At 40.4% G+C, this 17,049-nt stretch overlaps 1 protein-coding gene across 8 annotated transcripts in view; it reads left to right on the top strand.

The window, feature by feature from the left end:
• Positions 1–12,432, top strand: part of LOC140734700 (AP2-associated protein kinase 1-like) — a 132,541-nt gene extending 120,109 nt beyond the window's left edge. For all 8 annotated transcript variants that reach the window (XM_073059057.1, XM_073059087.1, XM_073059079.1 and 5 more), the window contains one exon: positions 2,807–12,432. In XM_073059057.1, the coding sequence (XP_072915158.1) occupies positions 2,807–3,912 (1,106 nt within the window). In that variant the 3' untranslated portion in view covers positions 3,913–12,432. The remainder of the gene's footprint in view (positions 1–2,806) is intronic.
• The last annotated feature ends 4,617 nt before the right edge of the window (positions 12,433–17,049 follow it).

Genomic DNA, 17,049 nt, shown 5'->3' with positions numbered 1-17,049 from the left:
ACACTGTCTCATTATTTTTGCTCGTTTTTCACTATTACTTTAAATGCACATTTCTTTTTGTAATGTTTGTTATTTTCTATGTATTGCACTGTAATGCTGCTGCAAAACAACAAATTTCACGATGTATGTCAGTGATATTAAACCTGATTCTGATTCAGTCTACAACAGAAATGTTAGCTGGTCACCTTTTAACTCACACATCCAAAACATGCCAGTTTCAGTCTCAGATGGTATCTACTTGAGCATTTCAAGCAATCTCCTTCAGACTTCCAGCATTCACCTTCTTTTCCATCTGGACTTGACTATCTCTTGGGAGGAATTTCTCCAGAGTGCCAGCTTCCCATCAATAAAATATACCCATCAGCCTTGCTACCTCTCAATATTACTTTCCAACTGTAGTGATTACAAAGCTTTACAAGAGATGTTGCAAAGCAAGAATAGATGTATCTCCTTCCACCTCAGCAAGAATTGACATTTTCTCTCCCCTTTACAATATGCTAGTTTAGTAAAAAACTCCACCTGGCCATCCACATCTCTGTTGAATATGAATTGTTAATTTCAGGTGCTCACCGGGTTGATGAGAACTGTTCATAACCCAAACAGTTTGCAAGCTAGAAATGAAGCTGTCTGGGAATATGTTTAAATAAAAAACATTGACCAATCAAAGCTGACATAATTAAACCAGCCACTTAATGCAACCATTCAGATATTGTTGTGAATTGAACTCCACACAACAGGAGATGCCTGCAGGCTTGCAACAGCTGGTAAATCCATCACACTGGTCTCTCAGACATTTGTTCGTATCTACGGGCTGTACATAAGTTGGGTATTGGGAACCTGGTGAGGACCTGTAAGAGATATTAATTTGTTTTTGACCAGTTAGTCCAGTAGCTGCTGTTAGTGAACAAACATGGCAGTGCTTTGAGAAAGGGCAGAGGAATTGAATTGCTTGTTTAAGTGCTGGCACAGACCTGTAGGAGCTGCATTGTTGTTATGGCTCTATGAAACATAGTTACTTGTTGAAAAATACCACCTAACCCTCTAGTCCGCAGTATTTCAACAAAAAGTAGACAGTGGCTGATGACGGAAGTACAGAGCAGAGTTTGCGGAGAATCATGGTTGGAAAGCCAGAGTCATACAGCATAAAAACTGTCCCTTTGACCCACTAAGTCTGCACTAAAAATCAAAAAAACTTACACCAATAATCCACTAATCCCTAACTCAATGCTGGACTTTTCACCACTTTATTGAACAGAATACTGTCCTGTGATGCTGTGCAGTTTCTTGACTATGCTGCAATTAAGTATTTAATTGTAGGATCATCTCTTGATCCATCTCTATTTCCATACATGTAATCTACTGACCAGCCGCTTCCATTTTAATACAAGGGGTTCGGTGTATCTGGCCCCATGGGAATCATGTTACAGAACAAGATAATCAGTGACACAAATTTAAAACAGAGATGCTAGAATTCTGAAATAGGTGTAGGGAAGGCAGCACATATTGAAGGAAAAGAACCCTTCATCTTTATTCAGCCGGCCTTCGGTCCTTGCTGGGATCATCCCCATCGATCACTCACTGGTTGGACTCTTTCATTGTTCAGTTGAGTTGGGATCTTTTACAGACTGTGGTCAGAGGGTTGCCCTTATTTTTCATTCAACTAAGAAGCCTAATACAGTTTTCACTGGTCTTTAATTCACTTCAGAGTCATTGTTGGGCTTTTCCTTGTCATTCAACAAATATACAGTTAATGTAAAGATGATATGGTCTGTGAAGCATACATCAAAATAGTCCTGTAGCTGTTGGATTTTACATGCAATACTTACTAAGGGTACAGACTAAGCTTTTGATGTTGTATGTGCCAGACACCTGACCCTTGACATGCTCAGTTCCTTGTGGCTGCTGAGGCTATAGAGATGTTTTCACTATTGTGGTTGAGTTTACATGTAGCATGACCATCCCATTTTTCTACAGCAAAAACAACATGTAGTCTGACAATGTGATAATGTACTATAGCTGTACCTTGGCATCTTATTATGTTGCTCCTTATCCTCTGAACCCTTCTCTTTGTGTGGCATAGTTCAAAAACTAAATATCAAGTATATGAAAGCTTAAAAATAGCGGAATAGACATTACATCAAAAGCACCTTGTACTGCTTTTGTAGCCAGGTTTGTTCAGTGAAAAGGGAGAATCTGTTCAGTGCAGATCCAGCATTGCCTAAAATGGTTCAGGAGCCAAAGTTTGAAGGGAATGGGTTTGGAGAGCTTCTACGGAACTGCTGTAAGGTGTGGCTTCTGAGCATTTGTGACAGAGGAAAAGGAGCAACCATGAGCAACCCTCAGCCGTCAAAGTACAGCAGATTGTTTTAGTCTGTCTCTGCTTGCTTCTGTCTGTCTCCAGCTCTCTGTTCATCTGCAAATTAAGGGAATGTATAATTGTTCAAAATCAACTGTAGAATAAAATAATTAAGAAGTTCTGAGTGGACTCCCTTTCAAAATGGCAACACAATCTTAGAGACTTGTGTTTTACACACCCTATCATTTAAAACACATATCCCGAGTGTCTTCAGAAACCAGGCTTTCATGGGCTGAAAGGAATATTGGGTGTGGGTCAAGGTCATGTGCACATTGATCCAGGAGTGTAAACTTTACTACAACAGGCTCCACAGTCGTGCTGAAAACCATAGGATTTAATTGGGTACTTATGCAACCATATTTTGCTTTTGAATCAATGCATGAAACCAGCGGATTTTAGGGTACAGCATTGCTGATTGAGAGAATTAATTAGCTACTTGTTCTGTTCCAGGTTTCCCAAGAGATGGTTCTGGCCATTCCACGGAGCAGTTCCGGTCACCTGCCAATGATGCCCCTATTTTCTCTGAGATTGGCAAGCCTAGGGAGCCCGACGCTGAGAATGTGAATTGGCCTAACCCTATGGGTCCTTCCAGCTGTGGTTCAGTGCACAGCAGCGACGATGATTGCATTGAGGATCGTGGTGACCTCCTCGACAGCAGCGGCCACAGACCTCTGCTGTTGGATTCCGAAGAGGACGAGGATCCGAATAAACCTCAGAATTTGCTGAACCACGCAGGGGAGATGGCGGGAGGACAATTGATTTCTGGTTCAGGTGAGACAAACCTACAGGAACAGACATCCAAACTCCACGGAGAAAAGGGTGAGGAAACAACCAGTGAGGCAGATGTGTTCTCTGCCGCTCCCTTCAGGAACGCAAGGGGCACTGATACGGTGCAGGGTGCCGTTGATGTTTTTACCAGGGCTCCTTTTAAAGTGAAAATTAATGCTGCTAGAAATCAAACTGAAGAGAATGATGTCTTCACAAGGGCACCGTTTTCAAAAAAGAAAACGCTGGCAACTTTGGAAGAAACAGTTGTGTACCCACCAGTTGAAGAGATATCTACTCACTCCCAATTTGGAGGTGTTGCTGCAGACACCAATCAGATTCGTCAAAGTATGTTCTCTGGTTTTCCAGACACTTGTGTTGGACCGTCTGGCGGAGTGCAGCAACGAGCTGCGCCTTTCATAGCTGGCAACCAGCAAGATTCCAAGGAAGCAAAGTCCAACCGAGAAGGAGACCCAATGAAGAATTACAGTAATTCCCAGAACCACCAAATGCAAACCCCCAGCACTTTGCGAGCTCAAGAAGCATTGCTACCTTCAGGGAGCTCCCAACCCTTCCGCCCTCAAGCATTATCCAAGTACTCCCGTCACTTCAAAGAGAAAGAGTGGCAGGGTCAGCTTCCCAGTACCTACACAGTCACTCATGACATAATTCAGGGGGTGCAAGGAACCACTAACCCTGCCTCGGTGGACCCAAGGACTCCCCAGGCGCATGGGGCTGATCCATTTGCTGCAGCTCCCTTTCCCACTAAATCCAGAAATCCAAAACCTTGACTTGCAACCTGAATGGAAGTGGGAGATGAAGAGGGGCAGAGGCAGGGGGGCAATGAAGCATCAATTGAAATTGCAGTATCTCACTTTAACGCCTGGCCGGTTAAAGGCAGTGAGTCTTTTCCTTTTCACTTCAACAAAACTGTGTGAAACTATTACATTATCAAATCTCAGGCCTTGACTGTGCAAATCTCTGGCATTCAGGTCCACATGAGGCATGGTCCAACACAGTAATCACTTTGTGAAAGTGACCCAGGGCTAATGACTTCCAAATTGGATTGGGACTAAATTACAGAATCCACTGAAGTGGTTCAGCTTTTCCCAGCATCAGAGATATTCAAGAAGATAGGAAGTGCAGCACCAGAGCAGGGAAAAGTCGAAGGTTTCTCCTTCTTTTCGACAGACATTGTGAAGACTCTAGCCTTAGTTAGGTTGAATGCCAGAACATACCTCAAGCTGGTTATAAAAGTCAGAAGCTGGGATAACCAAAATTCCACCAGAGAAGTGTTGTCCATTACAGTGTTCAATCAATCATACCAATTACGGTAGTCGCCTTGTGATTTTTCTTTTTAAAAAATGTATTAAATGTTTAAATTTAGAATACAACCATGCAACAAAATTGTATGAAACTGCCTACTTCGTAAATTGAAAGAAAATGCAACTTTGCAGTGCCTTTTTAATGCTTAATTTCTTTCCAAGGACTCAGTGTGTATTGAATTGGGATATTGCAACCTGCAAGAGGCACTGCCCAGGTACTGTTTTGACTGTGCTGCCCTCCAAAGGTGTGGAGTGTGGTTTATAGTGGCACTGTGTGCAGTGTAACCCTATTTTAATGCACAATGTGCAATTAATGCAGCAATCAGAGATCCCTTTATTCCTTTGCTTACTCGATAATTCTAGACAATGATATTCAAGTTGATTGAGCTTGCATGATGTCTTCATTTGAGTATTCAAGTAACTACTTAAGATCTCCATATCTTATGATAGTCTGAAAAAAAACCTTTCTGGAGGTCTGAATTAATTCATTTGCACGTGAATTTATATCACGCAGGATTACCAAGATTTACTAGAATTAGTATATTTAAAGCAAGAAACACATGACTACTCCATTCTATTGTCAATGTACAGTATGGTACACCAATCACTCCCTCTGTTTGTCAGTGCAGAATGCTGTACATTGAGAGTAATTTTGAGTTGCACACTTATTAAAGTGATTTAAACTATATTTGATGTTAGATTTATTTTTCATTGAGCATTATCCCCATAAGCCTGCTTGAAATGGACTGGTGAACCCCTAGTTGGTGCATTGCAACCAAAACAATGGCTTCTACCTCAACACTTGCTCTGGGAGGTAGAGTGACTGAGAGGAGAAGATTAGCATGTTGGTGGAAGGAAGGAAACTAATCCAGGCTGGTGCAGACAGGGGAGGGTGTGGCATGATGCAGATGAGAGAAAAGGAAAATGATTTCTGCAAGCTCCCTGAGAAATTGGCAAAGGTTTTTAGAATGCTGCTGGGGAAAAAAAATTAACAAAAGAAAATAGTTACTTTCGTACCCTCACATTTATTGAACATATATTTTAATTACATCCACTTAAAGTTCAATAATATCTTAATGCTAAAATGAATTGTTTGCATTGCTTTCAGTAGAGATTAAAATTCTACCACAATTAACCTGCTATGTTCTTACTTCATAATATGAGGATTTTTTTTGAATTAGGTGACATCTTAATTCTAAAGAAAAGTATTGATAGTGTTACTTTCAGTAGAGATTGTGTTTTTTGCCACAACTAATCTGCTACATTCTGCCTTCATAAAAAGGGAAATTCTTTGAAGTTAGTGCTGTCGTTTTAATGAACATCTTGAATTGTGCGCCTTAAAATACCTAATGTAACTAAAATTGCACAAAAAAACCCAAAGGGATTTGCAAGTTGGAAGTCTGGAGAAGGGGTGGCTGCTGGGGAAGAGAAGATTTTCTTTACAATTTTGCAAGGGGCCTTTCAGAACTGGAAGAGTAGGAGGCTTATTATCTGTTGAGTGGTTCAGTCATGTTTCTTCCAGGTGGTCTTCAAACAGATTTCCAACCTGCAAAGCCTGAAGAAAACTGTGGAAGCATGAAAATGAAGTAAAAATGCCTGAAATGAACCAGAAAATATTTAAATATCCAGCAGGTCAAGCAGGATCTGAAGACAAAGAGATGAAGGAATTATTTCAGGTGACTGACTTAATCAGAACTTAGAAAAAAAAGGTTAGAGAGCAAGTTTTCAGGCACAGAAAAAGGGGTAGAACAGAACAAAAGTAAACTGACCTAAGGTAGGAGATATTAATTAATAAAAAGGGTGTGAGTGTGTGGCAATCGGGGTAGCAATAAGACACCAGTGATGTCTTTACATCAAAATGGGCATAGAAAACACAAGTACTATTAAATTTCCAATCAGTCTGAAGAATATTATTGTCCTATGTGTGCTGTGGCTCATATGATGACTTGAACTTTGCATCTACAAGACGTCCCATGAAATTTACCACTCTTCTGTATTACAGTGAAAATGTATTGATATTCAAATGTCACCTTTTTGATTGAAAGTCGATTGATAATGGAAGTATTTTGATAATGCACCCCTCATTATAAACTGTTCCTAACTCTTCACACTTAGAGTCAAAGTCAATATCTGTTGCTTGAAAAATATTTTTATCTTTTATGGATCATCCATGCTCATAAATATTTCCTGATGAATCATGATGAACAAGGCATTGTTTTTGTGTAATGCGATTCTTAAAATAGTGGCTGTGAAATGGCCTTCAGCTTACTCAATGGCTCCTGTCAAAGAAATAAGTATTTTCTTTCTGCATTATGAATAAGAAACCATGATCTGAAGTTTTATTGCATAAGATCATTGCAAAATATGATCCTACAACACCAGTAAAGAGTCAGGATGGAAAAAAAGGAATTTTACATTTGGAGAGACAAAAAGCATTGGATATATCCAGAGAATTGGCAGTAACAACAGTTGGCCATTTATTTTGTCATTATTGGGTCATAGCAGATCTTTGTCTTAATTCTATTGATTGGAACATTTTTAAATGATTCCCTAATTTCAAGGTTTCTTGAAGTGAGAGTTGTGGATTTTCAAATACTTTGCAAACAAAAGTGCTTGCTGATACCAATACTAAATGGATAGTTGTAATTATCATTCTCCTGTTTTGTTCTGTGCTCTTTTACCGGGGATGTGTTTGCTCCAATCAAATTTTTCAATCACAAGCATTGTGGTGTTATTGAACTTCTGATCTTCCACGTTTGTGAGAATGCACCCCTAATCCTGAAACCTGCCTTTTGAAAAGAATAGGCCCTTTGCTCTTATTTCAATGTTTCTCACATTCTTATTACTGGCTTAAAATGATAAAGAAAAAGTTCTGATATTTAGCTCATTTTTCACTTTTTAAATGAAGGTGATTTGCCAGAGGTATGCTAACCTTTTAGCATTTCAGCGCATGGATTTTTTTGTTTGTTTTTAGTAAATGCAGTTTTTATGTGTTTTCATATTCATTGTGATCAGTTGATACAATAGCTTCCCAATTTCCCCTTCTTCTTTTATCACCTCAGGAAAGTATGCACCAACAGTTCAGGAGTGTCCTAAAAAACAATTTAAACACAGAACTACCTACAATGGGCAGTGAATTGCCTATTTTATTTTCAGAGGTCTCATCAGATAACCTGAGCCAACAATTTGGCGCAATTTGTTTCACATTCATTGTTTAATCAAGCTGGAAAAATTGCTCTGTTGGACTGCAAATTGTATTTCCTGACTTCCAAGCCCCCGAAGCTTTGAGTGAATATTACACTAAAATGATTTCAGTCACAGTGAATAGCCAGCAAGATTTGGATGGACTTAGAAATCTTACCTGCAACATTTTCTCAAGTGTATTCTAACATGCCAAGATTTCTGGAAACACAGCCTCTTTTGGCTAAAGATACTGTGATGGAAGATGATTTAAAACTGATGAACTTGTCCATTTTTAGATAACTGACACAGGTCTTAAAAATCAAAGATTTTAGTGGATTATGTTATGCTATTGATACTTGAAATTAGTTGAAGTGGAGAGCACTAACCTGTCATGGTGACTAACGTTTTGAAATTTGCCCTCATTTAAGTAGACTGCATAATGCAGCACTGCTACATATGAGCTGGTTGATTTGCTTGTGGTACAAAGCAAAACAGTAACTTCTTGTGATCAATGAAAGTTCATTTAGAAATGTAGGTCCGTTTTGGAAAAGACCCTTTGGAAAATTATTGAAAAGAATAGGCACAGAACTTGAGTTGTGGAAATGAGTCACAGAGAAAGACATGCTGTCGGTGTCTGCAAAATCAGAAACTGCTCAAAACTGTCAATTGATCCAAGCCAGGTGTTGATTAGACAATAGTAGGTGGTAAGGTTATTTTTTGATAAGTGGTTTAACTCATATTGAAGAGTTTCACCTTCACAAACCTTGTCACAAACCTTCACTTTTTTGCTTTAGACACCTTGGTTCTGCCAGATTAACTTTCTTTTTCACAGAACAGAGCTATTTTGACAGTTACATCCCAGCTATTTTAAATTGTATAGGCTGGGCATCTAAATAGTGAGAGTGGTTCCAGGAATGAAAGGCTTGTCATATGAGCAGCCATTGAAGGCTCTGGGCCTGTATTCGCTAGAAATTAGAAGAACACAGAGGGAACTCATTGAAACTTTCTGAATATTGAGGGGCCTGGATGGAGCAGATGAGGAAAGGATATTTCCTTTGGTGGGAGAGTTTGGGAACGGAGGCTGTAGCCTAAGGTTAGAGGGACGTCCATCTGGAGAGGAGTTTCTTTGGCCAGAAATCTGTGGAATGTGTTGCCATGGGTGGCTGTGGAGGCCAGGTCACTGGGTGCATTTGAGGCGGAGGTTGATAAATTCTTGATTGGTCAGGGTGTGGAAGGTTATAGGGAGAGTGTGAGAGAATGGGTCATCCAAGATGAAATGGCGGACCATGCTTGCTGGGCTGAATGGCCAACTTCTGCTCCTATATCTTATGGTATAAATAAAACTCAATTTCTGAGTGGTGGCACCATACTGTTTTGTGTAGTTGAGTGTTCCTAGTGACAAGCACATCACTGATGAGAATATTCCTTCACCTTTTTCTTAACAACTTTTCTAATACAGGAATCAGGTTTATTATCACCGGCATGTGACATGAAATTTGTTAACTTAGCAGCAGCAGTTCAATGCAATGCATAATCTAGAAGAGAAAAAATAAAATAAAACAATAATAATAAATAAACAAGTAAATCAATTACAGTATACGTATATTGAATAGATTTTTTTTTTTAAGTGCAAAAAACAGAAATACTGTATATTAAAATTGAAGTAGTGTCCAAGGATTCAATGTCCATTTAGGAATCGGATGGCAGAGGGGAAGAAGTGGTTCCTGTATCACTGAGTGTGTGCCTTCAGGCTTCTGTACCTCCTACCTGATGGTAACAGTGAGAAAAGGGCATGCCCTGGGCGCTCCCTGAAGATGTCCTGAGTGCTTTGTAGGCTAGTACCCAAGATGGATCTGTCTAGATTTACAACTTTCTGCAGCTTCTTTCGGTCCTGTGCAGTAGCACACCCTTCCCCCCCCCCCCCCCCCCAACCATATTAGACAGTGATGCAACCTTTCAGAATGCTCTCCACGGTACAACTATAAAAGTTTTTGAGTATATTGCCTTCTGTATGACTACATCAATATGTTGGGATCAGGTTAGATCCTCAGAGATCTTGACACCCAGGAACTTGAAACTGCTCACTCTCTCCACTTTTGATTCCTCAATGAGGATTGGTATGTGCTCTTTTGTCTTACCCTTCTTGAAGTCCACAATCAGCTCTTTTGTCTTACTGACGTTGAGTGCCAGGTTGTTGCTGCGGCACCATTCCACTAGTTGGCCTATATCACTCCTGTACGCCTTCATGTCACCAACTGAGATTCTATCAACAATCGTATCGTAAGCAAATTTATGGATGGTATTTGAGCCATTCCTAGCTGCACGGTCATGTGTATATACAGAGTAGAGCAGTGGACTAAGCACACACCCCTGAGGTGCGCCAATGTAGATTGTCAGTGAGGAGGATATGTTATCACCAATCCCACACAGATTGTGGTCTTCCAGTTAGGAAGTCGAGGATCCAATTGCAGAGGGAGGTACAGAGGCCCAGGTTCTGCAATTTCTCAAACAGGATTGTGGGAATGATGGTATTAAATGCTGAGCTATAGTTGATGAACAGCATCCTAACATAGGTGTTTGTGTTGTCCAGGTGGTCTAAAGCCGTGTGGAGAGCCATTGAGACTGCGTCTGCCATTGACCTATTGTGGCGATAGGCAAATTGCAGTGGGTCCAGGTCCTTGCTGAGGCAGGAGTTCAGTCTAATCATGACCAACCATTCTAGTCATTTAACTCCATTTGTCAGTTATCTGCACTAGTGATAATGTACAGGAGCCAGTTAACCTGCCAATGTACCTTTGGAATGTGGGGGGAAATAATCAGAGTGGCTGGGAGCAACGCAAACAGTCTTGGAGAACGCACATACTCCACCCAGACAGCATCCAGGGTCAGGATCGAACTTTGCTCCTTGAGGGTGTGATATAGCAGCATTAACTGCTGTGCCATCCTTAGACCTACCATAATGCTACACTTAATTTGTCATTGATACACTACCTCATTATTTTACTGCTGTGAATGGCTGGGGCTAGCTCAGATAATTGCATGCTGCACCCCACACTACCAAACCTAAGTGCTGAGTCATCCCAGCACTTATCAAGGGGTGGTAGAAGAGGAAAAGCAGACAAACAGGTTGACTTCCAATTTTCAATATATTGGGTAACAGCAGGTATCCAGATTAACACGAATTGGCCATGTCAGTTTTACTTTTACCCCACCCCAATTCATGAGGCACTGAACATTTATCGATGACATTGGGGCTTTTGTTTTAAAAAGAGTTTTATTCACAACTTTTTAAATGACCTAAAAACACAATCTCTTTAATTACATTTTCAAAGCTGACTGGCTAGGGAAAAGTATCATAGTTAATGCTGTATCTCTTTGGTGATTAATCTAATGCAGTTACTAGATGCAATTTCAAGAGAAAAAAGATGCTCAGTCCTAAGATACCTGGGACCATGTCCTGATTTTCTGACTGTATCTCAATCAACTTGCTTCCACTAAAGTTAAATTCCTGAGTTTACCACAGTTCTATTAGCTGCTAAGGCACTGCCATTCCTCCCTGTATCAATCACTTCACAGCCCGTGTTCAGAGGTTGAATTTACAATGGATTTATAATTAAAACTCTGTCCCAGACATATGGCATTCTTCTGCTATTTTTATGGAGGAATTAAGGACAATTTTAAGAATGTTATTACAGACAAATTTCATGTAAATGTTGGAAATATTTGATTAATATTCAGACCAGAATATTTCAAGAGGTATGTGTTTAATTTTTGAGACCATTAAAGGGATTTATTGGTTTACCAGAAAATATTTATGATCTGTTTATGAACTACATTCCGTGATAGTCACGGTCAATAAATCAAGTATTCAGCATAATATGTTTTTTTTCTGTATGGGTTTCTGTTTTATTTTCACCGGTCAACTTATAGTTTCTTATCTCTATGGACTCACTTTCTCCAAAAGCCATGATTTTATTTTGGCATTCCTGTCACCACCTCAGTTCTTTATCTACAAACATACTCACCCGAGGATCCAAGCTTTGCTTGCAGTTTCCTGTTAAAGATTCTCCTTCCTGATCCCAGACTGTGGTTTGGTGTCTATGAGTGAGTGAGCGTATAGGACGTGAGGACGGGGAAACATTGGACCACAGAGCATATTGTTTCCATTGCCACCTCCACAGTATATCAATGGTGAAGGGGAGCAAGTGCAGGGTACTTGACTTTTCCATCTTTCTTGCAGTCCAGAAGCACACTGATGTTTGAGCTTTGTATCCATTGTCCAAAGCCAGTTTGGAAATTTTGTTTTATATTGAGCAAAGGGACAATCTGATCAGGATATTTCCAAGCAATACTCTTCATTAATCCTTAAGGAGAAAATCGACAATGGCAATAAACTTAAAATACCTAATAATTATGGTAATTTGTGCAGTGATGAATTTAGTCAGAATCATCTGCCCTGGTTGAGGTCTGTTAGGTTCTGTAATTTTCCTTTTTTAAACCCTATTTATACTGACAGATGAATCCTTTATACATTTTTGAGTCAATTTATTGCGCATCGGAGAAGGTATCCAAAGAAAATATTAGCAGGAGTCTAAAACCTAGTATCTTTTATTAGTCTTTGTCTTATCTGAACTGTTTTTCCGACAATGTTTTAACATTTATCAGAGTGCCTCTATAAGAGATACTGAAATCCTTATTCCATTATTGTTCATTTAGATTGTACTTTGGTGTTAAGTAGTACTGTATTTTCATGAAGAAATGGTGGTAGTTTTAAAACCTCCATTAAAATGGCCTTGCGAACAATGTAGTCTGAATGGCTTTATTTATGATTACAGTGAAAATTTGTTCAGTTTTGTGCCAACATAAACAGGGTCTGTGGGGAACATCTTTATTGGTCTTTAAAGTTTGTGCTTCCCTATCTCTTCTCACCCACCCTGCACTCAAGTTGTTTACTCATGAAGTTACACTCAGTGACCACTTTACTGGGTACCTCCTGTATCTGAGTGTATGCAGATCTGCCTCTGCTGCCCATCTACCTCAAGGGGTGAATTGTTGTGTGTTTGGAGATGTGCTGCTGCACACCACTGTTCTAAGGCGTGGCTATCTGAGTTACTGTCATCTTCCTTTCAGTTTGAACCATCTGACTATTCTCTGACCTCTTTCATTAGCAAGGCATTTTCACCATAAAACTACCACTCACTGAGTGTTTTTTTTTTTCACATCACTCTCTATAAACGCTATGGACTGTTGTGTGTGAAAATCCCAGAAGATCAACAGTTTTTTAGATACTCAAACCACCCTATTTGGCACCAGTAAACATTCTACTGTCAAATTCACTTGGATCACACTTCCTCCTCATTCTGATGTCTGAGCTGAACAATAAGTGAACCTCTTGTCCATGTTTGCATACATTTATGCGTTGAGTTGCTGCCACATGATTGGCTGATTAGATATTTGCGTTAACAAGCAGGTGTGCCTAATAGAGTGTTCACAGAGTGTAATTTTCAGTGTAAGCTTGTGCTTTTCTGTTCCTCATAATATGCCTTATATGAATATTTTATAAATTTTTTGTGATGTGTACACACTGATGTATAAGTGTACATACTGATAGAAGACTGGCATCAGGTGATAAACTTGCCACCCTGAGACCCAACATAGATTAGGGGACTGCTCTGTCAATCACCTTCACTCCAACCACAATAGATGGGACCTTCTGCTGGCCCACCATTTTTATTCCACTCACCATTCCCATTCTGACATGTCAGTCCATGGTCGCCCGTTCTGCCTCAGTGAGACCACTCTCAGGTTGAGGAGCGACATTTCATGTTCCATCTTGGGAGCCATCAACCTGACAGCATGAACATTGATTTCTCCAGTTTCTAGTCATTTCTCCCCACTCCCCTTTTTTATTGAAATCCTCATTCTGGATCCTCTCTTACCCTGCTCCTCAACTGCCTATCAACTACCTCTGGTATCCCTCCTCCCTCCCTTTCTTCCATCGTCCATTCTCCTATCAAATTTCCTTCAGCCTTTCTTCAACCTATCACCTCCCAGTATCTCATCTCATCCCCCATTCCTCCCCACCTGGTTCCTTCCCCTCCCCCCACCACCTTATCCTGGTCCCCCCCTCCCCCAATTCCTTTTCGTAGATGCTGTCTGACCTCCTGAGTTCCTTCAGCATGTTGTGTGGGTGTGTGTGTTACTCTGGATTTACAACATCTGCAGGATCTCTTGTGTCTCCTGATTATGGGTGGCAGGTCAGCCCTTGGGCAACATAGTAAACCATTCCAAATCACTGGAGAATTCACTGACAAATATTTTACTGAGGCATGTAATGTACTAGGATATGTGTCCAATATTTAGTCGAAGAGTCAGGAGTTAAGGAAACAAAGGAGAGAAGTTTAGGAAGTGGCTCCCAGTCTGGTCAACAGTAGTGGACTAATGAAATTCGGGATGCTCAGCTTGCTCATACCGACAATGAACTAAGTGTAAAAGAGGCTCGCGGACCTGCAGGTCTCTCTGTTTTTAAACAAGTTTGGAAAAGTTAGCAAATCATTAACACAAGAGATTCTGCAGATGCTGGAAATCCAGAGTAACAGACACAAAATGCTGGAGGAACACAGCAGGTCAGGCAGGAAGTCCTGATAAAGGGTCTCGGCTCAAAACGTTGATTCTTTATTCCTTTCCGTGGGTGCTGCCTGACGGGCTGAGATCCCCCAGCAGTTTGTGCTTGTTAATTTGGTTTTCCAGCACCTGTAGAATCTCTTGTGTTTACCTTATCTGGCATTTTGGGAATTCATGCTCGCGCAGTGGTAGCGTGATGCTAGTAGTTAGCGTTTGGAGTTCAATTGCGGTGCTGTCTGTACGTTCTGCTCACGAACACATGGGTTTCCTCTAGGTGCTCCAGTTTCCTTCCACACTCCAAAGACATGCCAGTTAGTAGGTTAATTGGTTATTGTCAATTGTCCTATAAGTAGGCTAGTGGGTTGCTGGGCAGTGTGGCTTGTTGGATTAGAAGGACATGTTTTGCGCTGTATCTCTAAATAAAATACAATTTTAAAAAAATAAGATTGAAAGCAGATAACAAATAAAGCTACAATAAACTCAGTGCTTTGACTAATAAAGGCAAGCTGGCCATATGCCTTCTTAACTACCCTATCAACTTGTGTAGCCACTTTAAGGAACCTATGAACTTGGACCTCAAGATCCCTGTGCCTATCAACGCTGTTAAGGGTCTTGCCCTTAGTACTCTAGTAGTACCAAGGTGCATCACTACTCACTTAGCTGGGTTAAGCTCCATCTGTCATTTCTCCACCCATATCTGCAACTGATCTATATCCCACTGTATTCTTTGCCAGGCATCTAGACTATCCACAACACCACCAACCTTAATATCCTTTGCAAACTTACTAACCCACCCAACCACATTTTCATCCAGGTCATTTATGTACATCATAATGGCAGAAGGCCTGGTCAAGATCGCTGCCGTACATAGATCTCCATCCAGAATAAATCCCTTAGACCACTGTCCTCTGTCTTCTATGGGTAACCCAGTTCTGAATCCAAACAACCAATTCACCATTGGTCCCATGCATCTTAATCTTCTGCATGAGCCTCCTATGAGGGGCCTTGTCAAATGCCTTGCTAAAATCCATGTAGATAACATCCATATCTTGACCTTCATCACCATGACTTGCTCTGCACAAAGCCATGCTGGTTGTCCCTAGTTAGGCCATTGTTGAATTGAATTGGTTTTATTACTTACATCCTTCATATATATGAGGAGTAAAAATCTTTACATAACGTTTCCATCTAAATATGCGATTTATAGTAATTAACAATAAATAGTATGTACAACAGGACAGTCAATATAACATAGAACTACAATTGTATCAGCATGAGTTAATCAGTCTGATGGCCTGGTGGAAGAGGCTGTCCCAGAGACTGTTGGTGCTGGCTTTTATGCTGCGGTACCGTTTCCCAGATGGTAGCAGCTGGAGCAGTTTGTGGTTGGGGTGACTCGGGTCCCCAGTGATCCTTCGGGCCCTTTTTATACACCAGTCTTTGTAAATGTCCTGGATAGTGGGAAGTTCCCATCTACAGATGCTCATAAATCCTATTCCTAAGAATTCTCTCCAGTAACTTTCCTACCACTGATGTGAGACTCACTGGTCAATAGTTTACAGGATTATCCCTGGTTCCCTTCTTGAATAAATAATACCTTCTGTAAACTGCAGGACAACTGGAGACTGGAGCCTTTCCTGAAATGCATTAGCTCATGGATAATTCATGTGTGACATCTCATCCATGTTCCCTTGATAACAGTTGTCCCTGAGTTGAAACTGTGGGTTCAAGTGTCTTGGATATTTCATCACATTGTCATTCTAGTGTCACACTGCTGTACACTTAAGCATCTTTCAGTTGGCATATTGAGTCAGCTCCTTCATATGCCTTAGGGTATAGTCATAATTCCTGAGTTATAATTTGAAGAGATGATTAACTGGGCCCATGTCTCCTCACACAATATCTTAATGGATCTTAATATTGACTGGTTAAAAGCATTTGTGCGTTATCATGAGAAGTTTCTGTACAAACACCATAGCATTTTCCCATGCCTAACCATGTCTTTTTAATCCATGAGCACTGTTTGTGTTATGTTGGCATTTTAGTTTTGATATTCTCTTTGTTACGTCCTTAAAACAATTTAAATTCTTAAAGTGGTTGTAGGTGGGGAAGACTTTTTTTTTAACATGTCATCTGAGTTATGTATACATCGGAAAGTCCTTCCCATGCTGTTTTGTACATAATTAACTGTGGCTGAGATAAGATATGGAAAAAAACTGCATTGATTGTATAGGTTAGGTAGCACCAATACAGGCTCTTCAGCCCAAACAGTCCATGCCAAGCACAATTCCCACCCACTTCCTTTGGTAGAGATGTATCCCCACCCTGCCACCTAGTGAAGGTTCATTATCAATCGGCTCATTGATGAGACCTGCAAAGTTAAATCCATAGGCTGCAATATTAAAGGTGAAAGATATTTACAGCACGTTCAAGGAACCCTGGATGTCGAGGGATGTCAAGGGCTGGATAAAAAGCAAGGAAGCAAATGGCAGGTAGTGGGGATTTATTGAAAGCTCTTTGGGAGTAAATAGAGTGTAAGGGGATGCTTTATTTATTAAGTGTGAGGAAGTAAGGAGAGCAAAGAGGCGGCATAAATTATTACTGGCAGACAAGATTAAGGAAAATCCAAAAACACTTTGTTAAGGGCAAGAAGTCAACCATGGAAATCATAGCAATCAGTGGTGCATGGAGCCAGAGGTTGCACTTAGGCTTATTAAGTAAGGAGAGGAATGTTGCAAATGGAGAATTCATGATGTGGTTGGTGAAATTTTAGAGCATGTTAGCATTAAAAAGGAG

Source organism: Hemitrygon akajei, chromosome 1, assembly GCF_048418815.1.
Source record: "Hemitrygon akajei chromosome 1, sHemAka1.3, whole genome shotgun sequence".
NCBI classification, from domain to species: Eukaryota; Metazoa; Chordata; class Chondrichthyes; order Myliobatiformes; family Dasyatidae; genus Hemitrygon; species Hemitrygon akajei.
Note: the sequence above shows the minus strand (reverse complement) of the source record. Positions and strands in the feature narration are given on the sequence as shown.